Source organism: Eulemur rufifrons, chromosome 8 (assembly GCF_041146395.1).
Source record: "Eulemur rufifrons isolate Redbay chromosome 8, OSU_ERuf_1, whole genome shotgun sequence".
NCBI lineage: Eukaryota > Metazoa > Chordata > Mammalia > Primates > Lemuridae > Eulemur > Eulemur rufifrons.
Window position 1 is genome coordinate 37,606,247 of NC_090990.1, and position 17,831 is coordinate 37,624,077.

The following is a 17,831-nucleotide window of genomic DNA, read 5'->3' on the forward strand; positions in this document are numbered from 1 at the left end:
TTGAAGTCGGGCGCTCCTACCTGCAGGAAGGTCAGGGCTGCTCTTTGCAGCAGGCACTCTGCATAGCAGACCTCAGCGTGGATTTCCTCTGTGGGGAGAAAAACAAAGCCCCGCGGCCTCCTGGGACTCTCTGTAGGAGACTTGGGCCAAATCCACCTGACCCCATGTCCCCCAAAACAAAGGGAGCCTGTGTCAGCCTGGTCAAGCTCCTTCAGAGCACCCTCACTGTCGGCAGTCAGCTCGCACCCCCCTCACCTTCTGGTCCCCCCCACCACCACCCAGGAGGTCGGCACAGTCTCCTTTTTGTCCCCCCAGCATCTCTGTAGACGCTGCGCACCCACCACCACTGTGTGGTGCTGGAACCTTCCAGGGCTCTCCCCTAACTGCTTGTGGTTGCCCACTGCTGCCTCCAGGACTGCCACGTATGGTCACAGAACAAAGACATCCCACAGGCTACGACGGCCAAGACCACCTCTTCTACCGTCAGCTGTCTCGTGCCCCGGGTCAGCTGCTAGAGCCACATTTCCCTCTGCTGCACACGCAATCACTAGGATGATTAATCAGCAAACCTAACTGCACGCACAATTCTAGGCACCCCTTGCCTGCGGAGCAAAGCTATGGACCTTGTGACAGCTTTTCCTTTCCTCGATTTCCAGGCTCTCAGCCAGGCATGCCGCCAGGTAAGTGGGTCTCACCTGCCCCCCCCACCCTCACCAGAGAACCAGGGCCTGGGGCCCCCTTGGCAAAAACTGGGAGGATAACTGCCCTTCCTGCCCCTCCCTGGGCCTGGAGCCAGGCCACCTGGGCTCAGCATGGTTGAGAGGACGTCCAGATGCCACACCTTCTGTGAACTGGCCCAGAGTGGGGCGGTGCACCAGGCTGCTGAAGGAATCTGTTACGGAAGACTTCCTCCGGTGCCTGGAGGGGAGAAAGGGGCCTGGGATGAGGATGAAGAAGGGGCCACACTTGGCTCTGCCCCTCTCTGCCACACTCCAGAATAAACTCCTAGAGAGGCAGCACTAACAGAAAGAACATAGGCTTTGGGGTCAGACAGAGAAGGTTTGAAATTCTGGCAAAATGGTCTGTGAGCCTCACTGTCCTCCTAGGTAACACAGGGATAGTAACACCACATCAATCACGGGGCTGAGCATATAAAGCAGCCCCCTGGCCAATCTGCCCCCCACCTAGCTGACACTGTTCTCCCAGCCTTCCTAGCTCTGGGTTCCTCTCCCTAATGGAGGTCTCTTCATGCCCTGCCTGTCCTATCACCCTTGCCCACCCAGTCTTGGTGCCTGCTCACCCTCCCCGTGTGCCAGGGAGTTTTCCCAACAGGCTGTGTCCGGCTGAGAACATTTACAGCTCTGCGCCTCCCGGAGGACGCAGCCTGGGTTCCTGCTGTGGCCTCCAAGGCGTGCAGGCTCCTCCCACTAGATTCTCCAGACACATGAACTCCTGGCAGGTCCCCCAGGCTCGGGCTTTCTCACACCTTTGCCCCTGCTGTTGCCCCTGCTTGGAGCCCCCTGGCTTCTCCCCTCTACCCTGGCCAGCTCCTAGGCACCGCTTAGCCCCTGGCTCAGGCATCGTCTACCCCAGGAAGCCTGTCCTGCTCCTGTGGCGGGACCCCCATGACACCTTGAGCTTCCCTGCATCATGCCGGGAAGTCACTGTCTGTGCCTCCCTGACCAGGCAGTGTGGGCATCAGACTGGCCCAGGTCTGATTATTTCCGGGGTCGTCAGTGCCCTGCACAGGGCCCAGCCGGGAGCAGGGGTGAGCGTGTGCCCAGTGAGCGATGGCTCCACCAGTGCACGAGCACTCAGGGTCTGTCAGTGCATTCATTCGACCAGCAAATGTGTACCAACCACCAATTATGCACCAGGTCCTGTGACTGGTGTCTTCATGAAGTCCCCAGGATAACCCTATGGTGTCTCATCACACCAATTTTACGGATAAGGCAAGTTGAGTCCAGAGAGGGACTTGCCAGAGGTCAATGAGTCATTAAGTGAAAGAGCCAGAATTTGTTTTCTCCCAATCAAAACTGGTCTCTAGAAGCTGTTTAGTGACTGGCTTAGACAACAAGTCCAAGGCAGGGCTGACAAAGACAGCACTTAGCACTTGGGGACACAACATCTTAGCCACAGAAAGCAGCACAAATAGTGGCATTTTAGGCACTACGATGGGCCAAGGTGACAGAAGGGTGGGCCTCACAACCTCTAATCCTCGCCCCGACCCCGTCCCCTGCCATCCCCAACCTCTGACACAGCGACTGCGCCTCCTTCATCATGTTGCCGGCAAGTAGGATGTCCTGAGGGTCAAAGGTCATCATGGCCTGCATCTCCAGGATGGTGGCATACGTCAGCGAGTGGTACATGCTCTCCTTGGTTCTGCCAGAAAGAAGGACATTGAGAGCACCAACTCCTGGAACTCCAGAGGTAGCTGGCCCTGGGTAGATCCCGCCACCAGCTCCTCCTTCTACATGGGGGACAGATGGGACAGAGGTCCAGCGATAGGGAGGGCCTTGCCCAGGTCTGATCCTTTCACTACTACTCAAAAGACCTCAGATCCTGTTCCCAGCTCCTCCTCTTCTTGCTGAGTGGCTCTAAGTGATCGTCCAGAGCTGAGCCCCAGTTCCTATCAGCTCGGTAGGGGTGGCAGCAACAGGCTGCTGTGAGGACTGAAAAAGGGCTTTGGCAGCGTGTGGGCCTGTGGCCGCCCTTCCTGATGCCCAGGGCTTGCCTCTTGCCTTCTGCTCCCGCCTCTAGCAGGCTGGGCCCAAGTCCTGCCTGTGAGACCCTGTTGATCCCCTGGGCATACCCCATGCCCACTCCCTGGGCCCCCTGCTGGCCAGCCGCTGCCTCTCCCTCTCCTGTCCCATCCCCTGATCACGGTGCCCTCCTGCAGCTTCCACATCCCACGAGACAATGCCTGGGCCGAGGCCACAGGACGCCAGCCCTGCCCACCTCTCCAGTCCTCTTGTGGCTTTTCTCCTCCCCCCAGCCACCCATCTGGTCACACTCAAGAATGCACCCCTGCCCACTGAACCACACAGACGTTCCACAAGAAAACCCTACTCTTCCCTCCTCCCGGCCTTAGCACATGCCGCTCCCTCCACCTGAAGTGCCCTGCCCCACCTCCACATCCCCCCACTCGTCCGTCAAGGCCCTTGGATGCCTCCGAGGCCACTGGGAGCCCAGGGCTCCTCCTCAGGGACTGTGCGCCTGTAACGGAGGCCCCACCACACTGAACTGATGGCAGCGCAGGCCCAGCTCTCTCCCCAGACTGTGGGCACCTCGAGGACAGAGCCTGTGTGTGACACATCTCTGTCCTCAGCAGCAGTGTGTCAGGGCCGACCAAGATGGCCTCAGGAAACCTTGGTCCCCCAGCTCCCTGCTCTGCCACAGCCCGGGTATCTCAGCCACAGGGTGTGTTGGGGGCCTTTATCCTAAGATACAGAGAGGGCAACAGGCAAGGAGGGATGGTGACAATGTCAGTCCCTCTCTGCACTTGCGGGAGTCACTTGACATATCTGAGCCTGGGTTTCTGCTTCTACAAAACGAGGATGGTAGTGGCCGCCTGCCCGGGTCTCTGTGGGCCAGTGAGACTGACGGGGGAGCCCCTGCCTGGACAGGAGGCACTGGGCACTTCTCCCTCCCTCCCCCGTGGCCCTTTGTTAATTATTTATGAAGCTCCTCAGGGCCAGGCATGTGCTAGGAACTCCAGAGGAGAGAGATGACTAAGGTTAATACACTGTTTTATTGTAAGATCATGTGACTTTGCTCATTTTTCCTCCCTTCCTCATGCATGAAACACCTGTGAATTAAGTTGCTTTTTTACCTCTGGGTGACCCTCAGGTAGAAAAGAGAGTCTGCTGTACCCCTCACTGGCCCTGGCCGCCAGCAGGGCCCCTCCCAGGCCTTTGCCAGGACCACGCAGTTGGGGGCAGCAGCTTGTGGAAAGGAAGCGGCTGGCTTCAGAGTCCCTCAGATTCAAGTTGGGATCTGGCTTTGCCAGGCACCAGCTGTGTGACCCTGGCACTTCTCAGAGCCTCTCTGAGCCTCAGGTTTCTTCCTGTAGAACAAATACAATAACCCTTCTCTCCCAGGGCTTTTCGAGTGGCTTAGATAGGATGCCAAAGCCAGGGGCCACATCACCAATGCTCAATAAATGTGAATCCCTCCATGTCCTACCAGGGTCAAGGGTCGCTTCCCTGCATAAAACCTTCTCCTTGAGGAGGGGCTTCCCTGACAGCACACAGACCCGTCCCCCAGGCCTCTCTAATCAAGCCCTTGCCTCTCTGTCCTCTCTCACCGCAAGGGACTCGGCACCACTGCCCAGCCCCACCTGCTGAAGCCAGTCTGGTGCTCGGCCCAGGAAGAGGGACAGCCCCACCCAGGCAGCTGGCAGACAAAGTGGAATTTCTAGTCTGAGGCCCACATTCCCAACATGCACCTGTGGCTAGGAAGCCTGGATTCTCCCCAGCCTATCACCTGGAAGCCCCCTAACTGCGGTCTGGACTGGGAAATGGGGTACAGAGGTATGAAAACCCTCAAGCCTCAGACACCCAAGTTTAGTTTGCACCCCACAAGTTCTCGTTTGCGTATATAGCACCCAGACCTCTGGGAGCAACAGTCTCCTCACTCCTGAGCTGAACCCAGCTCTGGGACATGAAGCCCACTGGGGTCCCACCTTCTGGCCCCAGATCAGCTGTCAAGATAGGGAAGGTGCTGGAAGAGCCACCAGCAAATCAGGGTGCTGGGGCTGAGGACTCCTTGGCCACCTGGAGGGCAGCTAAGCCCAGCGGCCTCTAGCCCGTCCTTCCTCAGCTAACACCCAAGGCTCGGGCCTTGTTGGACACTTGTCAGCCATCCCACCCTGCCCTTGGGCTTGTCCCTATCATCTGGGCTCCCTGAGCCTGACCCAACCCTGCCACTCCTTCCTGGGCCCCACCCACCCCAGCGCAGTCCCAGCCTCCCTTCCCGAGGCCCTCTCAGGGCCCTCTATGCCGGAAGGCAGAGGCAGCCCCTCTGTCTCTGCAAGTCCCTGCCCCTTCATCCTCACTGAAGCTCCTCCTGCTCCACTTTCTGGTCCTCTCAGACCCCACTCACTGCCCCCCCCCCAGCCCCAGCTGCCAGGGGACTCCACACCCCCAGTCTACCTTCCAATGCCCTGCCCTCTTCCTTCTGGGACCTGCCTCAGCTTCCCACTCCCGGCAGGCTGAGCGTCTCCATTTCTCAGGCTTCATTCACTGCCAGGCCTCTGCCCAGGCTGTTCCCTCGGCCTTGGAAACACCCTCTCCACCTGGCTGACTCCTCATCCAGCCCATCTCAGCTTAGATATCACTTCTCCCAGTTAGCTTCCGGGGCCAGCTGCATGGGCATGTGATCTGTACCGTTGCACAGGGCTCCATATCTAAAAAGGCCCCATGCCTGGTTAAATTCTCTGCTGTCACTGTCTTAAAATTCTTAATGATATTTGAACAAATGACCCTGCATTTTCATTGTGCGATGGGCCCTGAGAATTATGTGGCCTTCTTGACCAGCCCCTTTCCCACGAGTTGGGGTCCCTGTGCAGCTCTCAGCACCCTGGTACGTTTTGGAGCCTCTCTGAGGCTGGGTTGTCAGTGCTTGTTGCTTATTGCTGGTTCCACTGTTCCCCTGCTGGACCCTGAGAACAGCCCATGTCCTGCTTAGTACCGTAGCCCCAGCACCCAGCACACTGCCAGGCCACGTGTTGCTGAATGAACGGGCGACAGTCGCCCAACCACCCCGTTCCCTGGATCACACCTTGACCTCATCCTCATCACACAGAATGGCTCTGCGTCTGGAGTCTTAAAGGAAACCGCCACCCCTCCCTCCCCAACCCCCTGCCTTGCTCATCCCTCCCACTGCCGTTTCCTCCCACCTCCAGCCTGTCCTCTCTTCCTGACCTCTCAACTTAGCTTCCTCATACCAGCTCCTCTCTTGGCAAACTGCTAAGCCTTCCAACCTTCTGCTACCCCTAGTTAGGACCCCAGTCCAGGAGCCACACAATCACTGGCTTTCTCCACGCTGCCACTGAGTGACACTGGAGAAAGCTGCCCAGCACACAGACAGGCACACTCTGAGTCGGGGGCCTGCAGCCTTGGCCAGCCCATTATGCTGTCCAGAAACGCCTTTTCCCCTCTCCTCATCATCCCCCCCACCACTGCCTGGCCCCTCACTCTGGCAGGTGACCTTGCCTCATTTCCTAGAGAAATTCCAGGACGTGGCAGGGACACACCATGAACTTCCTCCCCCGCCCAGCCCCAGCCCAGCACACACAGGTCCTTGTGCACACCCTTTCGACCTTCTTTACTAGCAGGGCTGAAGGAGGCAGGTGTGAGGCCCCCCGCCCAAGGTAAATGCCTCCACCCTGCTTGAGACCCAAGATAGCACAGCAGTCGGAGTGTGGCTCAGACAACCCAGGGGGCCTAGGTTTGAATCCCAGCTCAGCCACTTATTAATCACAATCATTGATTCATCAGGAAAAATAGAGTGGCCTCCATGTTCCAGAGACAGTGCTTAGGGACAGACACCGTGTAAGCAAAGGGGAAGTGGAGACCACGCTATTCAAAGAAGGGACACAGGGAAAGCAAATGCCAGGGCAGGGGGAAGGAGTTGGTGGGCCCAGCCACCTCCCTGAGGAGCGAAAGAGGGATAACAGCCCCCCTACATAGGAGTAAGGACAATTAAATGAGACAATGTGTGTACAATGAAGAGCAGTGAATGAAATGGGACCCTGACATCTTTTAAAGTTTCAATGGCTACAAACAAGGAAGGGAGGCTGTTTTTTAGCAACAATTATTTTCTTTACATCAGTGGCTCTCAATGGAAGTGGCGAGGACATTCAGCAATTTATGGAAACATTTTTTGGTGTCACAAGGTGGGGTCAATTTTATCCCCCATGAGACATTTGGCAATTGTTGGAGACTTTGTGTTGTCACAAGGTGGTGTGGCAGGAGTGTGCTGCTGACACTACTGTTTGGAGTCGAACTCGTAAGCGCAAAAAGAAAGAAAAGAGCCTTTCTGAAACAGGGCAGGGGTTAAGATATAGAAGCCCCACTGCTTCATAGGTGAGGTAAAAGGCGGCCTCACGGGAAGACGGGATCCCTGGGGCGCCACCTTTAGGACGCAGGTTTCCTGTTGGGGGCCTGAGCACTGTGGGACTCCTGGAGCACCCTGAGGCGAGGGAGGGCATGGAGGGGCTCAGAGGGAACAGCCCTCTTAGGGACTCTGTGGTGGGGGCAGCTTGAGGGCCTGGGTGCAGCCACGGCATCTGGTTTTAATATTTTCTTCTGTGGCCTAACTCCTTTGTGTTGGCCCCAGGTCTGTGGGACAGTTTAGAGCAGACCAAGGTGTGGCCTGGTCTTAGCTGGGCTTCGGGGAGGAGGAGAAAGGCCAGTGTCTATGCTCGGGGTGCACCAGGACAGGCTGAGCAGCTGTGGCCTGGGACAGCCAGTTTCCAGTGCCCACGGGTGGCTGTGGTCAGGGGGCTGGGCCAAGTAAAGGACAGGAAATGACCAGGAAAGACATAGGAGCTGGGGAGTCTCCCAAAAACACCAGGAAGGGAATCTGGACCTTCAGTGCTGGAGCAGGATGTGGCTTGGCCTGCCCCACCTCAAGCCCAGGTCCCCGCAGAGGGCAGGAGTGAGGTGTGGGGACAGCTACCAGGAGGACTCATTATGATCAGCACAGCCTGGAGCACCCACCCCACCCCAGACCTGGGCCACTGAGCCCAGACAGGAGAGCAAGGGGTCAGTGGAGAAACTGAACTGGTCGGGCTTGGGGACTTGTGCAAACCAGTCCTCCTGCCTCAGTGTTAGCTGTTCCTGGGGGCTTGGGGAAGCAGGCCCGGCAGTGCAGGGGACAGCCGAGGGCTGAAAAGAAGGGGGTCAGGGAAAGCAGGCAGTGGGCCTGAGTAGACCCTGGCCCTCCTCCCTTCTCCAGTCTCAGAATTGAAGCCGCCAGGGGTTCTCTGTCCAGGCCAAGGAAAGTGGGATTCTCCTCTGGAGACGCTGACCCGCCCCAGAGGCTGACACCTGGGGGCCAACTCTCTGCCAGCTCAGCCAGAGCCAATCCCATCATTGCCAAGGTGGCTCGGCACGGACTTTCCAGCTGGTCTCTGAGTGAACTTGTGTTTAAATATGACCAGACTGACAGCCAGAGATCAGTGGGTATCTGAGGAAAGCACCCCATGAGAAGGGGATATTCCCACCAATAAACAGAATTCAGGAATACGGAGAAAGACAAGTTATGCAGGAAAAGAATAAAACATTTTAAAAAGAGACAATATTCTGTGATAATAATAATAAACAATAAATATTAGAGTGCTTACTACATGCCAGGGCCCTTCCTAAGGGGCCAAATACAGATATAAAGAAGATAGAGCGTAAGCCAAGAATGAGATGTTACAGGCAAAAAAGAACATTCAGAGGATAAAGAGTACAAGGAAATTCATCATGATTATAAAAATAAGGAAAAGTCAACAGAAGGACTCAATGATAAGGCTGAGAAACTATCCCAAAAATCAGAGGAGAAAAAGATAAAGAAATGCAAAAGGGCAGGGAAGGGGGGAGAAAAGAGGCTTAGAAGAGGATTGCTCCAGGAAGTCCAATTCCTGATGGAAAGAAAGCCCAGGAAAGAGAAACAGAAGATAGACAGATTATACAAGAGAACTCCCAGAACTGAGAGTTTCCAAATAAAAATATGTAATAAAAAAGACCTTCATTCCAGCTCATCACTGTGAAATCCCAGATTTTCAAGATGAAAAGAGAAGACCCTAAATATTTCTGGAGAAGAAAAAAGGTCACACACAAAGTAAGAAGAATTAGGGTTCTCATGGCTACAGTAGATGCTAGGAAACCAGGGAGCAATGTCTTCAAAATTCTGAGGGAAAAAATTGATATTCATGCGACTCTTTCTTAGGAAATTTCCAGAGGACATGCTCTGGTAAAATGAGGGAGGGGACAAGAGAGAAAGACCCAGGATCAAGGAAACAGGAGAGAAGCAAAGGAGAGAAGCAAAGCAGCCAGCTAGGAGGGGGCCAGAAGACAAGGGACAGGTTTCCAGGGACAGGAGGGACTGATAGCCTACTTGGTATGTGTGAGCATTTTGGGAAAAACTGATGATAGGATAATGGGTTATAAAGAGTTAATGCTAAATGTATAGCAAATTAGGCAAATGGAAAACCAAGACAATTATTAACTCCAGAAAGGAAACAATCTAATACCTACTTTGTCTCTGCAATGAGCATTAATTACAAAGCAATAACAATGCAAACACTGATTATCAATTTAGCAAAATACTGTGATATAATGACAGGAGGATGACGGCAGGGAGGTAGGGCAGGGGCATAGGAAAGCTGAATTTTTATCTGCCAACAGACAATGTTTAAAAGTGGTAAGCAACACCATTACATACAGGATGAAGGTTAACAAAAAAGTGGTAAGTAAAAAAGGGAAGATTTTATGGTACAAGAATTATATCTCAACGTTAAAAACTGAAAAAAAATGATACGAAAAAGGGGCATAAGCACATTATTTATTTATATTTATAGAATCAAGGCAGTAAATGCTAGAAGAAATGGCTATGTGTGGAGCCTGCATTATTGCCCTAAAATGCTCAGTAAAGCAGGCAACCAGGTCCTTAGTGCTTTGGGGGAAAATAAAGGGTCTGTGTTAGAGCTGACGGAGACACCCCAAGAGGCTGCAGCAGGAACAGGAAACCAAAGTGTGAAGAGGCCTCACGGCCGGGCGCGGTGGCTCACGCCTGTAATCCTAGCACTCTGGGAGGCCGAGGCCGGTGGATTGCTCAAGGTCAGGAGTTCGAGACCAGCCTGAGCGAGACCCCGTCTCTACTAAAAATAGAAAGACATTATATGGACACCTAAAAATCTATACAGAAAAAATTAGCCGGGCATAGTGGCGCATGCCTGTAGTCCCAGCTACTCGGGAGGCTGAGGCAGTAGGATCGCTTGAGCCCAGGAGTTTGAGGTTGCTGTGAGCTAAGCTGACGCCACGGCACTCACTCTAGCCTGGGCAACAAAGTGAGACTCTGTCTCAACAAAAAAAAAAAAAAAAAGAGGCCTCAGGAACCGAAGGCGAAGGAAGTCACAGTGACCTTGGAGAGGGCTGTGGGATGTGGAGCCCGAGTCATTTTTACGAGACTTCTCAGGGGTCATGGTGACCCAGAAAACTGAAGGCGTTCAGTGACATGGGGTTCCTCTCCCACGAGACCTCTAGTTCTGCCTGGCCCTACACATCCCCACCCCAACCAGGGCTTCGGCCTTACCTGGGCTTGAGGTAGCTGAGTGCTTCTGAGAACTGGTTGGTGAGGAAGAGGTCCAGGGCAGTCATGCACTGGTCCAGGGCCTCGTGGAGGCTGCTCACGGGAGACCTGTGGGGAGAGACGCAGGGCGTGACCCTGGGGCCCCTCAAACTCCTCCTGGCCAGGACAGAGCCTCACAGAGCCCACTCAGCCTCCCTGGCTGGCCCTGGATGCCTGTCACCAGCTCCCCCTGGGCTGCCCACTCTGTACTGGGACACAGGGACAACCTAGACCCACGTCTTGGTGTTCTCAAGGGTGGGAGGAGGAGCGGAAGGGGGTGTCATCTAAGATCTGATGGAGGGTGTGGGACGGGCTGAGCCCGGGGTACAAGGCGGCCTTAGGGATAAACTTATCTCACCTTCCGCAAGGGTAAAGGGAGTCTTTGTGGCCCTTCTGACCCATTGGGCTTTGCTGCCCCCCTTGGGGGGTACAGCCCACCCCCTAAATCCCTCTTCAGTCTCCTTCTCTCCCTCCTCCTTCTTCAGGCCTCCTCCCGTCCCCCAGGCCTGCATTCTAGAACCCCAGACACTGTCACAATGGGCTGTGCTGTGGGGGTGGGGAGGGGAGCAGCTCAGGGCCTTTCATACTCACCATTCCGATGGCACCTCCACTATACTTTACACTTTCCAGTCTTTATGTTTCTCTGTACAGCTTCTATCACCCCCTGACATGATTTTTTTTTTTTTTTTACTTATTTTTGTGTTTAAGTTTCCAGAAGCAGGACTCTTGGCTTTATTTATTTAGTGCTGTATCCTCAGCACTTGGCATCTGGTACAAAGCATTTTTTTTTTTTTTTAGAGATGGGGTCTTGCTCTGTTGCCCCGGCTAGGGTGCAGTGACATCATCATAACTCACTGCATCCTCCAACTCCTGGGCTCAAGCAATCCTCCTGCCTTAGCCTCTCAAGTGGCTGGGACCACTGGCACACACCACCACACCTGGCTAATTTTTTTATTTTTTGTAGAAACGGGGTCTCGCTATGTTGCCTAGGCTGGTTTCAAAATCCTGGGCTCAAGAGATCCTCCCGCCTCAGCTTCCCAAAGTACTGGGATTACAGGTGTGAGCCACTGTGCCCAGCCCAAAGTAGGCTTTTCATAAATATCTGCTAGGTGAATGAATGAAGGAAGGAATGAGTGAATGAAGAGGGCAAGGCTGGGAAAGCAAATCCCTGATTTTTCTAGGTCTTAGCTTTCCCATCTGAAAAATGAAAGATGATATTAAGAGATCACTGAGGCCTATTTGATGGTCTTGATAATGCCTCCTCTCAAGGGGCCAGTTTTGAGTGAAAGAAGGTTCCAGAAGGAGGCTCAATGATCTCACTGAAGGGAAATCTTGTTTCCCAAAAGTTAGTTAAGAGAAATTCCCTTCTACACCAGGAAAACTCCTACACATACCTCGAGGCCCAGCTCTAATGTCTCTTCCTCTGTGATGCATCAGTAGATCTTCCCAGGCAAACTGAAACACGTGCCTTGTTCAGTCTCTCAGATCTGTTCTTCCCCCAGTCTTTGCCATTTTCAGGAGTGACACCCCTCTACCCAGTTCCTCAGGCCAAAAATCTGATAGTCATCCTTGCCACATCCCTCTCCCTGGCCTCTGTCATCCACTCCATCACTAACCCTATCCATTCTGCTTCCCAACATCTCTTAATGTCCACTCCTTCTGTGCCCAGTGCCCTGTGGTCCAGGCCACTACCACCTTTACCCAGTCTGTTGGAAGACTCCACCTTCCACTCCTGCCACCTCCCATCCCTTCTCTCTTCTCTGTTAGATCTTTTTATTCTATATTTCATGTCTCTTAACTCACTTCTTTTTTTTTTTTTTTTTTTTTTGAGACAGAGTCTCACTTTGTTGCCCAGGCTAGAGTGAGTGCCGTGGCGTCAGCCTAGCTCACAGCAACCTCAAACTCCTGGGCTCAAGGGATCCTCCTGTCTCAGCCTCCCGAGTAGTTGGGACTACAGGCATGCACCACCATGCCCGGCTAATTTTTTCTGTATATATTTTTAGCTGTCCATATAATTTCTTTCTATTTTTTAGTAGAGATGGGGTCTCGCTTTTGCTCAGGCTGGTCTCAAACTCCTGAGCTCAAATGATCCACCCACCTCGGCCTCCCAGAGTGCTAGGATTACAGGCGTGAGCCACCACGCCCGGCCTTAACTCACTTCTTTACCATCTCATTATTCACTGTTAGATTCTGAGTAATTTATTTATTTATTATTATTATTTGAAACAGAGTCGCACTCTGTTGCCTAGGCTGGAGTACAGTGGCATCATAGCTCACTGCAACCTCAAACGCCTGGGCTCAAACAATCCTCCCGCCTCAGCCTCCCAAGTAGCTGGGACTACAGGCGAGCACCACCACACCTGGCTAATTTTTAAAATTTTTTTGTAGAGATGGGGTCTCACTATTGCCCAGGCTGGTCTCAAACTCCCGGCCTCAAGCAATCCAGGTCAGGGGGAATAGGCACGTCTGCACATCTGTCCATCAGGCTGTGCATCTTTCTCTCCAGGTAGACCAAGCGAGAAGAAACTCTTCCTTGGTGGGGGGCGGAGGGGTGGGGGAGAGGTGTGTGTGCAGAAGTGGGAGGCAGGCTCTTGGCTCTGGAATTGCTCAGAGGTTGGCATAAGCCACGGCAATGGACTTGGCTCCCTGGGGCTGAGCTGATGGGCACTGGCTCAGCAGATCCTTGGGTCAGAACCCATGCTTGAGCGTGTGACCTTAGCTAAGTCACCTCTCTGCTGTGCTTCAGTTTCCTCATCTGCAGTGGAGGCAACAATCCTATTTCACAGGGCATGTTGAGGGCTCTTGGAGAGAACACCACTTAGATACTCAGAGCAGGAGGTGCTGACTGCCTCTTCACTGATTCGCCCAACAGGGATGAATGGACTTCACACCTATCAGTAGGCTAAGCCCCTGGGCACATACAGACACGGTCCTGGCCTCAGGAAGAGGGGGGCAGAGGCAGCTTTGGGTGGCGGTAAAATGATAAAATTCCAGAACACACTAGGAAACAAATCACTGTGAGCAGCAGGCACCAGAAACAGGAAATAGCAGGATTAGTTTCCTCGAGAGTTCAAAATGCTAGAATTATGAGATATAGAATATAAACGTGTTTAAGAGGTATAAAGAAATTAAAGACAGACTTGAAGCATGGACCAAAATACTGCCTCAAATAACCAAACAGATTTGAAAAAAAACAAAGCAGAATTTCTGGAAATGAAAAATATAATCATTTCCATCAAGTGGAAGTGGTAAAAAATTTTTAAAAATAAATATATAATCATTGAAATGAAAAACTCAGTAGACAGGATAAGTAGTAGATCAGATATACACCTAAAGAGAAAACTAGGGAAATAAAAGATCTAAAGAAATTACTCGGGCCGGGCACAGTGGCTCACTCACGAATCTCCCGCTCTAGGCCAGGCCTGGGTTGGGCTCTGGGGACCCAGAGTGACCCAGACCTAGGCCTGCCCTTGAGGACTCACACAGATGCAGACAGAGGCAGTGGCTGCCAGCTTGCTCAGGGCTGTGACAGTGGGAGTCACAGGAGAGGCCTCTAACCCAGCCTGGGCACTCAAGGAAGCTGCCTGGAAAAGACGGCACTGAATTGAGGACAAGATGGAGGAAGAAATCCAAAAAGGGGAAACAATATGTGCAAAGGGCTGGAGGCATGACACCATAGTTAGGAGGTACAAGTAGTCTGGAAGGGCTGGAAGACAGAGGCCCTAGAAGGTGGCTAAATGGAGGGTGAGGCCAGGCTGGCTGGGGAGCTCAGGAAGGCTGGGGACATCGGCCCCATCTGACTTAAATAATAGCATTAACAACCACCCCATCACCACAAAGAAAATATCACACCACTTTATCTAACTTGATGACTGCACACTCTTATTCGATGTGACAGATGAGGGAATGAAGGCTGTGAAGACAGGAACCCGGTCTGGCTCCTCCCAGGAGCCTAAGAGAAGACAGCAATGCTTTCTGCAGAAGCAACAGCACCAAACCTTTATCCTCCCCTGGCTGAGACTGAGGCCCCCACTTCTCCACAAGCCATCCCCTCGTCTTCAAGGCCTTTCTGCTCCAGGGCACCTTGCTGGACCCGGGTGATATATATTCCTGTGGTGATGGTGACCTCTCCATTGTGCCTTGGGGAACTGAGGGTGTGGAGGGGAGGCACTGGGCTGGATGGAGCTATAGCATGGAGCAGGCTGGTGACCAACGCCAGGAGCATGGTGGTGGGGGCTCTCCCATTCAGATCCCACCCACACTTGAGGTCCAAGTGAGGGGGAGCTGGAGGGTGGGAGGGGGTGTCAGGCAGCCTGTAGCCACCCCCATTCTCCCCTTCCCCCCACCTACTGTAGTTTGCCTCGCTGCTACTTTAGTGTCTCATGGGCAGAGCTGGGTAGAACAGGGAGACCCTCAGTCCCCGCTGGGGGCAGAAAATCTCCCTACCCTGACCCCAGTCAAGGCGAGGCAGTGGAGCAGTCACCCTAGGAACAGACTGGAGTCAGAGCTGGATTTTAATCTGTGCTCCACCACTGGAGGAACTGAAGATACCTGTCCATTTCCAAAGTGGCCTTTCTAAATTGCAAACATGATTGTGACTCTTTCCAAAGAGTCCCCCTAAGCTGCACATAAAGCGAGTACCATGGGTCACAGAGTGACACGGCATGACCTAATGCAGCGTGCCCTTCAAGAGTTTTGAAAGGGGACAACCCTGGACTCAAGCTGCATCTGAGCAAGTACTTACTAGAGAAACTTGGGAAAGTTCTTTACCCTCCACGAGCCTCCCTTTCCTCATCGTTGACATGGGAATGACAGTTCTTACCTCCCAGAGTTGTTGTAAAGAATGACTAAGACCATGGAAAGGACAATAGTCAGTACTCAGAAAATGTTAGTGATCATTATTTTTTCTAAGACTATATATTGCCACCATTTCTTTTATCAAGCAGCACTGACTTTATAATGAAACTAAATAACTTTAAAAGATTGAGTGCACATATCCAAAGACCCAGCAATTCTACTACCGCAGTGAAGCAGACAACCGCACAAGAATCTGCACTGAACAGCAAGGCACTGGGAACACCTCAATGTCTGTCAGAAAGGACAAAGAAATAAATGGGGGTCGATACGTGGGGTGGTGTATCAGTCATCAAGACAAGTGGGGACCAGAGCTGCAGGATCAAGAAGGCTAAATCTCAGAAACCTGGTGTCGCATGAGAAAAAGCAAGCTGCAGGATGACACATGCCGCGTGACTCCATTTATACAAAACTTTAAAGTAAGTTCAACTGTAGGACAGGGTGAAAAAAAAATAAAGTAAGAACAAACTACATTTTAGACTTATACACACTCAGCAAAAGAATAAAAACAGACAGGGAAATGATAAAACCAGGATGGCAAGTATCTCTGGAGAGGGAAGGGAGGAGGAGGTTTCCACAGGGACTTCAGTGATCTCCACTGCAGTTTATTTCTTAAAAAGAAAATGAAATAAGTGGGGTACAGTGTTAATAACTGATAAAGCTGGGTGGCAAGGACATGGGACTTCACTGTATTATTTGCTATATTCTTCTGAAAGCTTAAAATGTTTCATAATTTTTAAAGTGGTAGAGATTTAAGGTCTGGCTTGTTCACCACTAACCATCATGCCCAGGGCTGGGCCCAGAGCAGTCATCGCTGAGTGTTTGTTGAGTGACTGAACAACAGCGTGGCCATGTTGCTAGTATCTACGGTGAAGGTGAGACAGGTCCTGCTTCAGCCCTCCTCCAGAACCCACCAGGATGACACTGACCAGGGGCAGGGCAGGGGCAGATGAACCTGTGTGGCCTCAAGGAAGAGTGGGCAGGCACGCAGGGAGGCAGATATGGTTCCTTAAGAGGAAGGCCTACCAGTGCTAGAAGAGTGAGATTATGGCCCTCAAGGCCCACAGCAGAGCCAGAGATACCCGGGGTTGTAGGGGGGACTCAGGCATGGGTGCGAGCCAACAAGGAAGAGGGATGAATGTGGCTTTCAGCCTGGGAACCTAGGATTCTTTGATGGATACCCTGCTCCCTGCCTCCTTCTCTCCTGGACGCAGCAGTGTGGTGCTCTGTCAGGGCTGGGCAGAAAGGACCTAACCAAGCTCCAGATTTATAAAGACTTCAGTCCAGAGCAGGAAGGGAGCAGCCAGCCCAGCCCTCCCGTATTTTCCAAAGGAGGGACTAGAAGTCTAGGGAGGGTAAAGGACGTGGCCAGAGTCATAAAACAAAAATGATCAAGGCAAAACTCACCAGGCAACCCTCTCCCAGGCCAGGGTGTCCCCCAACAACCCAGCTTCCAAGCCTTTAGCCTGGGGCCACACACACAGCCCTATGGAGACTACCAGCTGCCAGCTGCCAGCTGGCACTACCCTCTTCACCTCCCTGCTCATGTGTCAGGCCTCGGGCCTTTAGCAAATATTGTCACGGTAAGGAGGCTCCAGGCAGGGCGGGCACCCCTCCCAGCTCACCTAGGTGGGATCTCTACCCAGCAACCTCCCAGCAGTTGCCCCTACCCACTGGGGCACAGGAAAGCAGAGAGTTGCTGAAGGTCTCCCGGCAGTTAGCAGTTGTCCCTGCTACAGGGGCCAAGTAGGGGTCCCACAGGGCTCCTCAGTGGGGTGGGGGTAGGGTTGGGCTGGAGAGCCATGTTGCCAGTGACAATGCCCACCTTTTACCACCCAGGTTCCTGCTGCACCCAGTGGGCCTAGCTGGACCATGCCTTAGCCCTTTAAATCCCCTGAATATCCCTGAAGATGACGCGGGTGGGGGCTCTGACATCAGACATAGCTGAGTTCAAATCCCAGCCCCCAACTATTTCTTCCTGAGTGACCGAAGACAAGTAACTTAAGAGCTGTGCCTCAGTTTCCTCATCTCTAAGGGGCAAGATAATAACAAGGCCCACCCCAGAGATGTAAACGCCATGGAGTAGGTGACAAAGGCGGCTCTGAACGTGGCTGTGACTACAGCTTCGCGAGAAAGTTGGGACCCAGAAGGGGAGTGACCGACCCAGGGTCCCCGCGCATTAGCTCTCCTCCGCAGCCCGGTATCCCACTCCTGGCGGCGGCACCAAGAGGCCGGGCGGGGAGGGGGCGCTGCGCCGCCCGGCAGGGGGCTGGCAGCCGCAGTGCGGGCCGCGGGGCGGGTGGCGCGGGGAGGCCTGGCGCGGCGCCCGCCACACGCCCTGACTGCCGCCCGCGCCCCCGGGGGCCGCCCCGCCGCGCACTTACCCCGCGGGCTGGGCGCTCGGGGCGCCGGCCGTGGTCATCGCCGAGGGGGGCGGGCAGCGCTGCCCCCGCCGGACGCCAGCCGCGGCCCAGGTGCTGCCGCCGGAACCCCGAGCCGGGCGCTGTGCGGCCGAGCCGGGGACGCGGCGGTCGGGGAGGGGCGCGCCGGGGGCGGGGAAGGCGGCGGGGCCGGGCCGGGCCTCGGTCTGCCCACCCGCGCAGTGGGGCCATGACCTCCGCCCGGCCCGCGCTGGG

General features: G+C 53.8%; 1 protein-coding gene across 2 annotated transcripts in view; it reads right to left on the reverse strand.

Moving 5' to 3' along the window:
• Positions 1 to 17,617, reverse strand: part of TTC39A (tetratricopeptide repeat domain 39A) — a 38,123-nt gene extending 20,506 nt beyond the window's left edge. The window contains exons 1-5 of one of the 2 annotated variants that reach the window (XM_069477936.1): positions 17,580 to 17,617; positions 10,306 to 10,410; positions 2,251 to 2,382; positions 842 to 918; positions 21 to 88 (exon numbers count right to left, since the gene is read on the reverse strand). In XM_069477936.1, the coding sequence (XP_069334037.1) occupies positions 21 to 88; positions 842 to 918; positions 2,251 to 2,382; positions 10,306 to 10,410; positions 17,580 to 17,617 (420 nt within the window). Of the gene's footprint in view, positions 1 to 20; positions 89 to 841; positions 919 to 2,250; positions 2,383 to 10,305; positions 10,411 to 10,699; positions 10,744 to 17,579 lie in introns of those variants that run through there. The other variant, XM_069477935.1, reaches the window with a different exon arrangement.
• Positions 17,618 to 17,831: the final 214 nt, after the last annotated feature.